At 37.5% G+C, this 12,105-nt stretch overlaps 1 protein-coding gene across 15 annotated transcripts in view; it reads right to left on the reverse strand.

Annotated features, from left to right (window-relative positions):
- The window catches only part of DMD (dystrophin), a 1,006,777-nt gene that overhangs the window by 251,863 nt on the left and 742,809 nt on the right, over nt 1-12,105 (reverse strand). For all 15 annotated transcript variants that reach the window (XM_035114386.3, XM_035114388.3, XM_035114384.3 and 12 more), the window contains one exon: nt 2,175-2,329. In XM_035114386.3, the coding sequence (XP_034970277.3) occupies nt 2,175-2,329 (155 nt within the window). The remainder of the gene's footprint in view (nt 1-2,174; nt 2,330-12,105) is intronic.

Below are 12,105 nucleotides of genomic sequence, written 5' to 3' on the forward strand. Positions count from 1 at the left end.
CAAATTCATTGGAAAGTAGTATAGGGTAGAATAATCCTTTATTGTTCAAAGTGATCTAATAACCTATCTGAGCATTGTAATCTATACTTATAATATTCAATGTTACAAATGTTGTTGGAATGTTTCAATATTTGGAGAGGAAGACTGGTCTTAGGTACATTACATACTCATCCCCTCTAGTCGTGTTTGTAGCTCAGAAGAAAGAAGCAACGTATGGGGGCTAAAAATACTACCGTACAGGACTATTGTAAGGCTCCTCCCCATGCATGCCCCCACTCACCTCAAACCTCTTCTGGGTCCTCCCCACCAAGCAAATTGACAGGGCAGAAGAGGAGAGAAAGGAAAAGTCCCATTGCATAAGTGAACTTCATTTTGCACAGATAACAACTAGTTGAATCCTGCCCGTTGTACATCATGCTTGAGTTAAACAAATATTTCTCTGTATCTATCTAGAGCAGGCATCCCCAAACTTCAGTCCTCCAGATGTTTTGGACTACAATTCCCATCATCACTGACCACTGGTCCTGTTAGCTAGGGATCATGGGAGTTGTAGGCCAAAACATCTGGAGGGCCACAGTTTGGGGATGCCTGATCTAGAGTATACCTATCTTGTAAAATCTTCAGACATTTGCCAATCAGAAGCAGTGTTGGGATGGGCACGGCAAATGGAGGGAAGTGTGTCACCTAATGTGATTTCCTTTCTCAAGAATTACAATTTCCAGAGTTCTTTAGCTACTGGTTTCCAGAATTCATAAGTGAACTTACACTGGTACTCTGGAAGAAGGAACACTATCTAAAGATCATGTGTCATTTATTTATCATATGCATATCTGCTGCCATGTCTGGCTATAAGTACAAATCAAACAGTCAGAAACAAGGATGCCAGTCAATCCTCCAACTTTTCAAAACAGAGATGGCCTAGGGAAGGGACTTACTTGGGTCCAGGAAGATAATAACTGGAAATAAGGCTAGGAAAAGACATATGTTTTTTACTTCTAAGGAAGATGGCAAATTCTATCCTTCATTTATTTTTACTTTTGTACTCAAGTTCCTCAAAGTGCACAACAGTTTAACCCAGACCTATAAGACACAAGGCTTAGCCTAATTATTATCCATAATTTTAGTAAAGAAAAGAAAGGAACACTTTTGGTAGTAACAGCTGATTTAAATAATCCTCTCTATGCCAAGAAACTCTCTGATTACATTTTACATTTTACACTGTGCACTCTTCTGACCTTATTCATCAACTGTAATTAAACACAATTTAAAACCACATTCATTTTGGGATTTGATTATAAGCTATAAAGCCTAATGTTAGATATAAAGTCTAATGTTAGATACTAAACCAATCTAAGTGAACCTAACTTAATTTTTATGCATCTCATTGAGTGTACAACAATATGAAACAATGAATCTGAATTTTATTGCATTAATAAAACTAATTTTATTCTATGAATTTTCATATAGATTTTATAATGGGTGATTCATAGTTTAGAGGAAGGCTCTAAAATAGCTTTTGGAATTGAGCAGGTTTCGAAATAAATGATGAGAGACTACTAAAAAGAACAAAGAAAGTTTTAATCAAGAACCTAATCTAGGAAGAATTATTACTTATAGATTTTTCATATGGGGACCTGATAAAGCTTCATCTTCTAACCTTACCTGAACCACACTTCAACAGAACAAGAGTATAATTTCCATACTTAGTATACAGCATTGATAATAACTGAACAAAGTTCTTAGGGCAGTGTAGCACAAATAATATAATTGCTCTAGATGGGGTTTCCTAGCAAGCATAATGATAGAAAGCAGGAAACCTGGCAGACAGGTTTGAGTTACAGATAGATACAACAATATAAAAGATTAGCAGAAACTCAAACACACAGGAACTCAAACACTCACAGAAAATGCTTAATTATATACTTAAATAACAACAATAAGCAAAACAGCTGATAAAAACACATTCTCAACAATTAACGCCCCCCCCCCTCGAAAGAGACCCTCCCCAGTCACATACCGGTAATTGGAAACAGTTTCAGGAAAAAACAGCAATAAATTGAGAACTGTTTCCTCCTTACCTGTTAAGTATTTCACTATTGCTACTTTCTTAAGAAAAGTATCCAACTACTTTGTTATGTTTTACAAGAATGACAATACTAGAAGTTGTGTCCTACCTCTTATTAATGGTGGCCCAAGCATCATTAATGTTATTAGTCATCAGTTCTACTTTTCTGGTGTCATCAGTTGAATAATCCCGGAGAAGCTTAAGTGCCAAATCATTTGCCACATCCACATTTATATGCCACTGCCGTAGCTCTTTTGCAAATTGCTGGAAGAAGAGCAGAAAACAAGTTTTGTCTGAAATATTATCAAACTGCAAATGCATATAATACATGTTACACACTATTGAGGAACATTTATAACCTTTCCAAGTTCAGGTAATACTTAAAACATATTTGCTAGTTAAATACATGAAGTTTCTGGGTAAATAATATCCCTAAATTCACTTCAACAAAATACAGTATGCTGTTTCATGCAGTGTTGCTGTTGTTGCTGTTGCTGTTGTTGCTGTGTTGTTGTTGTTGTTGTTGTTGTTGTTGTTGTTGTTGTTGTTGTTGTTGTTGTTGTTGTTGTTTTAAATTAGTTTTAATTAAGATTTTATTGTGCTATGAAACAGACAAATAAGCATAAAGAAGTACAAGTTCAACTGAGGGGAAAGAGAGAGGGGGGGAGACAGGGAGGGGGGAGATTGGGGTGATGTTCTTTCATTCTATTGTCTTGTATTAGGGATGGGGTTGTGTCAGGATAATGTGAATAGGTCCTATACCTTTATCTACAGTATTTCTATATCTATATTTATATCTATGAATTAGAAGTCCTTAGGATTGGGGGAGATCCATTCATTCAATTGTAACTTTAAAACTCTTTAGGTAAAATCTGGTTTTAGGGTATCTAGAATTGTTTTGTTATGAGATGGAAGATTATAAATCTAATAACAAGAGTGTAAGAGAGCTGTTCAAGAAAATTCAAGGTACGAATATGCCAAGCTGTATTTTAATTGTCATTCATGGTTTCCCCAGAATAATTCTGGAAACTGCAGTCTGTTGGTGCTAACAATTTTATGATACAAAATAAAACCCACATTCTTGTCACAAAACTACAGTTCTCTGGTTTCCTGAGGAACACAAATGACATTTCAACCAGTTTGAGGACCAAGCTGTGCATTACATGTAGTTCTGAAATTGTTTTTTTACCCATCCCCCCGGGGGGGGGGAAGCACTCATAGGAATCTTGAGCTGAAGATTGGGGAAAGAAAGAAAGAAAGAAAGAAAGAAAGAGGAAGCTTTACTCATTCCCTGCCAGTTGTTTGTCCAATCACAATTCCTCCTGCTCAGCCTGTTTTCTCACCCAAGTTTGGCAGTATATGACTATATAAGGTCAAGTTTGGTATTGTCTGTAGTGTAAATATATACATAACAGTGTGTATGTATGTATGTGTATATATATATATATATATATATGTGTGTGTGTGTGTGTGTGTGTGTGTATATATATATATATATATATATATATATATATATATATATATAGTCTCCTATATGGTTTTTTCTCTCCTAAAAATAAATGGGTGATTTAAATATTTTGCATTCTATACAGTGGTGCCTCTGGTTAAGAACTTACTGTATTCCGGAGGTCCGTTCTTAACCTGAAACTGTTCTTAACCTGAAGCACCACTATAGCTAATGGGGGCTCCTGCTGCCACCACGCCTCCGGAGCACAATTTCTCTTCTCATCCTGAAGCAAAGTTCTTAACCTGTGGTACTATTTCTGGGTTAGTGGAGTTTGTAACCTGAAGCATTTGTAACCTGAAGCGTTTGTATCCCAAGGTACCACTGTATTTATGCATGTGCTAGTGACCCATATAGGGAAATAGGACAAATGCAGAGTAGAAAAAATAATAAATATATTTCATATTTTCCTTTATTGTTTTATCATTAGGTTATGTAATGAGTGCCACCTACTGGAATAGTACTGAACATGCATATACAGGGATAATATAGTACTGATAAAAAAATATAATTTATTGGAATTTCCTACTTTCTCCCTAGAGCATATAGAAAGCTTTTAAATGTAGGTATAAATAATATAGCTATGAAACCTCACTGTCCCAGTCTGCAGGAGAACATTAGGAAACATCTGTCCTCAGTTCCAATGTGTTAAAAGTCTTGAGTAAATAGTTGTACAAAGTAAAAGCCATAATAGAAAAAGTAATAATATAATTATTGTACCAAAATTCTTTGAACAATATGTGTTTGCTCCCCTTTGTGAAAATCAGTTTTATTTTCTCTTACTTATCTCTGCACTAAAGAACTGATTTTGAGTTGGCTAACAGCATTGAATTAATTAATGAGAATAAAGCAATTCTTTGAATATTCATCTGTGACACAAAGCAGACTGAACATCAAGTAGATAAATGAAAAGCCTGAATATAATTACTGCAATGTTTTTGTAGTGTATTTCTGGGGGAGAAAAGTTCCAAAGGTACAGAAAAACAATGGAGCAGTGTGGGTCAGCAACCTCCTACAACAGCCCATGAAGCTTCCCTTACAAACAAGCAAGGTTTGAGGAATATCTGCATAATAGAAAAGATGCATAATTTAGGGGTGGTTCACACAATACTTTTTGTATACATGAGCAGCAGTGACTGTCCTGATAGTATGAAAGAACCACTGCAATCTTGAGTGCTTTTACGGGCTGCTTCTATGTCCCCAATACTCAAATTATGTTTCTCCACACCAATACTTAACTTAAGCATAGTAAAGCATAGTAAAAGGTAAAGGTACCCCTGTCTGTTAGGTCCAGTCGTGGATGACTGGGGTTGCGTGGTCATCTCGCTCTATAGGCCAAGGGAGCCTGCATTTGTCCGCAGACAGCTTCTGGGTCATGTGGCCAGCAGAACTAGGGCAGCGCACCGAAACGCTGTTTACCTTCCCGCCGGAGCGGTACCTATTTATCTACTAGCACTTGAAGTGCTTTTGAACTGCTTGGTGGGCAGGAGCTGGGACCGAACAACGGGAGTTCACCCCGTCCCGGGGATTCAAACCACCCTAGGCGCTGTGGTTTAGTACGAACTGCTTTAAAATGTTACTTTTCATGTTGCCCCTTTATTCCTTGTTATTCGTTATGCTCATAATGAATCACAGATTTTTTTAAAAAATATATCATTGTGGCAGTGATTGTTGATACTGGTTTTAGATGCTTAGTGATTTAATTTTGTGTCAACTGATCGTATTTTATTAGGCTGCCTGATGTTGAAACGTGCATGACACCTTAGGGTAAAGGGCGGAATGAATGAATGAATGAAGTCTGATTCAGTCTGACTTATGGCCATGCCAATCCTTGGAATTTTGATCACTGCCAGGATCCAAAAATGGATATTGAAAGAAATGTAAAGTGTCCACAGTCCTACTAATAGAATGACACAGTACTTGTCATTCACTCATACGGCTTTCTACATGTTTATTTTTAAACCAACATCTTTGTTTAAAAGAAGCAAGCTAATTTAACAGGATCAACACATGCTATTTGTTTTATTGGTAGAACACAATGAAGTAATGGCCTATAAAGTTTCACTCAGGAAATGTGTACTTTTCCCAGTGCTGCTTGAATTTTAATGACCTTGTAATCCTGTCTGAAGAATACTATTTAATAGGCCGCTTGACAAATGCATTACAGGACTATTAAAAAAGTGTTGCTTCTCACCATTAACTTCAATACTTATATCTATTAAAATCCTGACATTACTAAACACCAGTATCAGTTAGAATATTAAAACAAAACAAAACACAGAATGTAGGTCTCTCTCTTGTTCCCTCTCTCAGAAAACAATTAATCTTTTCAGTAACTTTGAAGAGGTACAGTCCTCAGTCATCACTTCCATTTCTTTTCACAGAGATGGAGACCAAAGTGATGCAATGAGTGTTTTATCAGTCAACCTATTAGAGTCCCATTATTTTCTGTCTTACATGACTTCATATAATGAATTTTTATAATTAAACTAATGACATACCTCTTCTCTTCTTTTTCCTCATTCTCTTTTTACTTTCAGGCCCCATTTATCTCTTAATTAATCATGGTTTCATTCTCCCTCTCTCGCTCCCATTTCTCTTTCAAAAAGTGTTCCATTACTTTAATTTCATTGTGACATATTTTAGTTTATCTCTCTCATTTCATAACTTTGCTCACTGTTAAATAGCTTAAGGAATTGGGGGAATGTGTACATCATTCTGATCATATATACTGAAATTTTCTTTAATGCTGTATTGTTTTAATATTCGATTGGGAGCCACCCAGAGTGGCTGGGGAGACAGCCAGATGGCGGGGTACAAATAATAATAAATTATTATTATTATTATTAATTGTAAAATGCTTGCAGCCCCAAAAGTCCCTCACATCTTCCTCCCACCACAACTTTCCTACCATCTAACACTGCCACCGCCAGAGGAAAAAACATGGCTAGCTGGCTGGCATTCCTGTATATGCACAGGCTGGGCACAGAAAATGTTGGCTAGAGCAGCCCTTCAGAAATCTGTTCAAAGGCCCACACTGTGATTTGGTCATACATGCAGGGAAATGCCTGTCTGGCGGTCATTTTCTTGCTGTCAAGTAGTGAAAGGGTCAGTGGTAAAGAAATGTGGCTAGAAGATACTGGTATGGTACAGGGAAGAGAACAACAGTAGAAATGAGAGAGATAAACTAAGAAGAAAAGTCATTGTTTGGGAGTGAGTGCAAGCAGAGGTTGGATGGCCATCATGTATGCTTTAACTGAGATTCCCAGCTCACAGAACTGTGAATGCAATTATATAGAACTTCCCAAAGGCCAAATATAAAAATAAGACATTTATATTCCACCAAGTGTCCATTTCTTTAAATACAGTGGAACCTCGGTTTACGCCTACCTCCGTTTACAAACGCCTACGTTTACGAACGCCGTGGACCCGGAAGTGTTTACATCCGGGTTCTGCGGCGTCGGATGTGCAGACGCAAGCTGCACAGCGTGTGTGTGCGCAGAAGCGCTTTATCGGCACTTCGCGCACACGCAGAAGCGTGCCTTCGGCGAGCAAATGCCTCGCCGAGTGAACGCCTCCGCGGAACGGATTGCGTTCGCAAACCAAGTTACCACTGTACAGTTTTTACATAATGTATGTGTAAGAGATACCAAAATCATATTCAAGAGCAATACAGGATGTCTCAAAGCCAAAGTTCTGTCCAGATATTTCTTCATTTAATAAATAGAAAAGAATCTCTACTTGTTGCTAAGCCCTGTATTGGAGGCCTTGTTTCTCTGGCCTACCAGAAAGAGTCTTTAGCTGAATACCAAGAACAGGTCCTTCTCTGTGGTGGTTTTAGCCTACCTTCCTATTTTAGCCTATTTTGAGTAATTTTATGGCACTACGTTTTAATAATGGTTATATCTGCTGTTATTTTAATGATACTTAATGCTGTTGTTTTAATAGCTTGTAATTACTTGTAAATTGATTGCTCAAGGTCTTAATGCACATATTAACTGCTGCTGTTTTTATACTGCATATTGATTTTTAAATTCCCATAGTTTTTTTCTTTTCTTGTTTAAATAGCTTTCATTGATGGTGGTTTAATTACTATTTTGTAAACTGCCCTGAAAATCCTGATTGCATGAAGGGTGGTTTGAAAGCTGAACAAACAAATAACCTTAGTAGATTGATGTTTTACTGATTGCACACAGATAGCAACTCAATACATATTTGTTCAGACAGGCCTTTGGAGCATAATAAGAGGGACATCATTTGAATTTGTATAATTTAATGCTGATTTGTCTGCTATACTTTGTAACATATTGTTACTATGTTGTAATTTGGCTGTTAATTGCTCTGGGAGAAGAACAATAGCAATAACAGTAGCTACTTCAGTTACCTCTCTCACAAGCTTCACAGGCTTTATTTCCCTATCTGTTGGAGAACAAATGTCAGGAAAAGGTGTATGTGTCCATAATATGTGAATAATCATATCGTTGGCAGAGACATGCAAATGAAAACTTGTTTGTCATTGATGTTTGTTATGCTGAAATACGTATCTTCCAATCACAAATATATTTTGTTGCTACTACCATATAAATATTTTTTTTAATGTAAGAAGAGATGCAGTATGAAAGAGAACTCACATCAACAGACCCTCCAAGTGTCCCTATTTTCCAGGGACATCCCTGATTTAGAGAAGCCATCCCAGTTTCTTGTTTTATCCCGAAATGTCCCACTTTTCCTTAGGATGTCCATATTTTCATTGGTGAAATGTTGGAGGGTATGGAGTTATCACAACCCCTGAGCTGTCTGAAGGCAATCCTGTATAGGGATTTTTTAAAAAAATGTTTAATGTTTTATTGTGTTTTTATATATGTTTGAAGCTGCCCAGAGTGGCTGGGAGAACCCAGAAAGATGTGTGGGGTATAAATAGTAAAATTATCTTTATGGGATGGGACGTCCCTATTGTCATCGGAGAAATGTTGGAGGGTATGCATCAAATATCAGAAAAGAACTAATGACTTTTTTCCCAACCTATGTATAGCAATGGTACAGCAATACTGGCCTACACTGCAGGGTTGTTGTGAATATTACAACAAAAAAGCACATAAGGCACTTTAAATACTTGAAATTTGGCAAAACACGTTTAATATGAATGTCATCAATTTTCAACTGTAATACCAAATCAGATTAGATGTAAAGTTTCAGACACCTACTACAAATTAGAATGTATAATTTCAAATATAAATGATATTACTGATGCAAAAATCAGCAGCTCTCAGTTTAGTATATATCTAGGAAAAGAAATTCTAAAATTGTCAGGAAGCCTCACCGCACAATCCTTGATATGTTGGATTCTCTAGTTTATTCAATGGGTAAAGGAAAGGAACTTTACACCTGCTCCAGGCCACTTTTCTGTTCTTACTTGACATTTTATTGGGTTAAGACCTAGCATTGAAAACAGATGTCAACGCTGGACCTCATAATCCCTTTTACAAATTAAGTCATATCAGAGGAGGCAAATTAGTTTCAACATTGTCTTTTAAAAAATCCCTCTCAGCAGCCTCTTTCTACATGCCATCATATGCACAAAAGACAGCTAGTAAGGAATAAAAACTCTATTAAAAGTGTAATAATAAAATAATTCCCTCTGCATTGTATAATATATTAGGGACAGAATGCCAACAACTGCTTATCATAACACAGAAAACATGAAAGCACTTGTCTTGAAATCCTGATTTATTATTAGATCCATACATTCAAATTCCAGCTTATAATAGAAAACTAAATCAACTGAGTTCAGTATGATTTGAGTTCTCTTGATTTCACATATGTCTAGCTCAGTCAAGCACAAAACTGCTAATGCCATCACATCTGAGAGGCTTTTATGCAGGGTTTGACACAATAAGAATCACAAGGCAGACAAAGGGAGATTTTTCTTTTGAAGGATGAAAATAAAAATAATGTTGCCAAGCTAGATGATAATTTATTTGAATTTAGGGGAATGAGAACAAGAAAAACAAACAACTGTTCAACATTGACGAGAGCTGTTAGTACCAAGAAATGACACAGTCATGAGGCGGCAGGCTGGCAGTAGAGACCAAAATTCAATATTCATTGAATTAGGTAAGATGTTGGGAGTTTTCTCTTTCCCTCTTTGAAACCTATGAGAAACCTATGTATGGTACTTATGGTACTTAGGAGTTGTAGGCATAATCCAAGGTGACCAGTTTCTTTCCCCCCACAACCACCTCTATGTTGGCCTCTTAGAAGAAATAACCAGCTCCTAGCACTTAGGAGGGTTGTACATTTCAAATTAAAAGGCATACAGAAACCACAAGCTGAATGAAACTAATTCATACAACCTTGGGCTATATTTTTAAAGAACAACTAGACTAGTTTCTTATTCTTCTCCTGAGATGCTATCTTGCAACTTGAAAGTCAAATCTGCTATATATTGCATTTAAATCCCCAGCTAACATACCAATGTCATACCAGTGGATTAAAGTAATAAAACCACAATCTCATAAGATATTGAGTATCACCCAATGAGTTCCTTGTGACTTATTTAAGGAGGATACTGGCAAGCTTGTTTTCTCCAGCTCTGGAGGGAAGGACTCGAACCAATAACTTCAAGTTAAAAGAAAAGAGAATCCAACTAAACATCAGGATGAACTTCCTGACAATAAGAGCTGTTCAACAGTGCAACAGATTCCCATGGGAGGTGGTGGACTCATTGAAGGTTCCGGTTTCCGCCTGCAGGAATGGCGGACCTGTTTTCCATCTCTCTGACCTTCGTAAGGAATTTGGCGGTTGCTAGGGGAGTAAATGGCAACCCCCTACCCTCTCCGGGGGTTACGGAGAGGGGCCGCTGGCCCGCGATGCCCCCAGACCCACTCCGACTGTTTTTGGAGTGGGGGGAGCTTGGGCTGAGCACTTACGACGGCCAGGACTCCCGGACGCTAATCTGCATGGCGGGGATTTCCATGGTTAAAGAAGATAATTAGGCTTAAATCTATGGACATACTTCAGAAGGAGGGGAAGAAGCGCTGTTTACTGCTGAGAATTTTATGCTGCTGAGCGAGAGGAGTCAAAGAATGTACGGCATCTGGAAGAAGGATTGATGGGGACGGAGCGATAAGGGAAGCAAGTTTTTATTTTTTCTTCATATTGTTGCCTCGTATCTTCCCGGACGCGATGTCCTGGCTTGTTTGGAGTGAAAGAGAAGCAAAAGACTGTGTGAGTTGAACTCTATAGCTGTTGTTACTGAGCATATTTCTTAAAGATGTGAAGTTGCCGATGAGAAAAGCCCCCCCCTAGTCAGACGGAAGGAGTCCTGGACGCGTTCGGAGGATTTATGAGCTGTGACGCACTTTAAATTGGAGCAGCGACCTGAAGCTAAGTTCAGCTATAGGGCAAGGAGATCCATTAATTTACCAAGAGTTCATGGTTGGATGTTTGGGTCTCCTGCCTGAAAAAGCTGTAAATTCTATAAAGATAAATAAATCGTAAATCTTCATGGCTATGAGAGAAAATGAAAGTGATTTGAGCCTTTTAAGATGGCGCTGCTACTCCGTCGCAACAGGGAGCTCCACTAAGAAGATTTATGGGGAGGCTGGACTGATTAACTCACACAGGAGAAAGAACATCTGTGAAACTTCGTTTGACATTTATCTCAGCAGCTGGAACAATTGGATGAAAGTGGAAAACATCTAGGTGACTGTAAGGGGAAGATTTGGAATATTATGAGCTTGGAGGACGATTTGAACTTTAGAAATAAGACGGCAGTGGACAGTTGCGAGGAATTCCCAATTTCTTGAAGCATGGGAACCCAAAAATAAATTATTTAGATGATTTGGCATAACATTCGGTTTGATTGATATATATATGTGTATAATTTGAAATATTGAATGTGATATAATTGGTTTTAATTGGAAAATTAATAAAAATATTTTTTAAAAAAAAAAAAAAGAAGTTTTTAGGCAGAAGTTGAATGGCGACCTGCCATGGATGCTTTAGTTGAGATTCCTGCAACACAGGGGCTTGGACCTTGGGGGTCCCTTCTAACTCTACAATTCTATAATTCTACGATTTCCGGATCAATTTCAAAAATTCCCACTGGAAATAGAGTTATATCCATGTGGTGATGGCAGGATTGAGTCGGTGGCTCATGTGCTTCTGGCCTACACTCTGTATAAAGATATGAGGAGTGAGGTTATTACCGCTCTACTGATGTCCATGCCTAGGTCACTCAACCATTGGTACTGTGTCCTTCTTTCTATCAGATCAATATAACCAGGTGACAGCAAAAACAGCAAAAAAATTAGCAGGGGCAATTAGAATAAGATCTATTATTCGATTATTGATGTAAACCTCCAAAATGTATTTTGTATAGTTAAGCCTTTACCTTTATCTTCAGTACATTTTATCTTAATTTATTGCTATGGCTAGTGGCTGATGCAAATAAAGAATCTTCTGATATGATCTTCTGTGATTTTTAAGAAAATGTGTATAGAATTGCAGCCTTAGTATTGCAGGGAGAGGTCTT

Source organism: Zootoca vivipara, chromosome 4, assembly GCF_965207765.1.
Source record: "Zootoca vivipara chromosome 4, rZooViv2.hap1.1, whole genome shotgun sequence".
Lineage (NCBI taxonomy): Eukaryota > Metazoa > Chordata > Lepidosauria > Squamata > Lacertidae > Zootoca > Zootoca vivipara.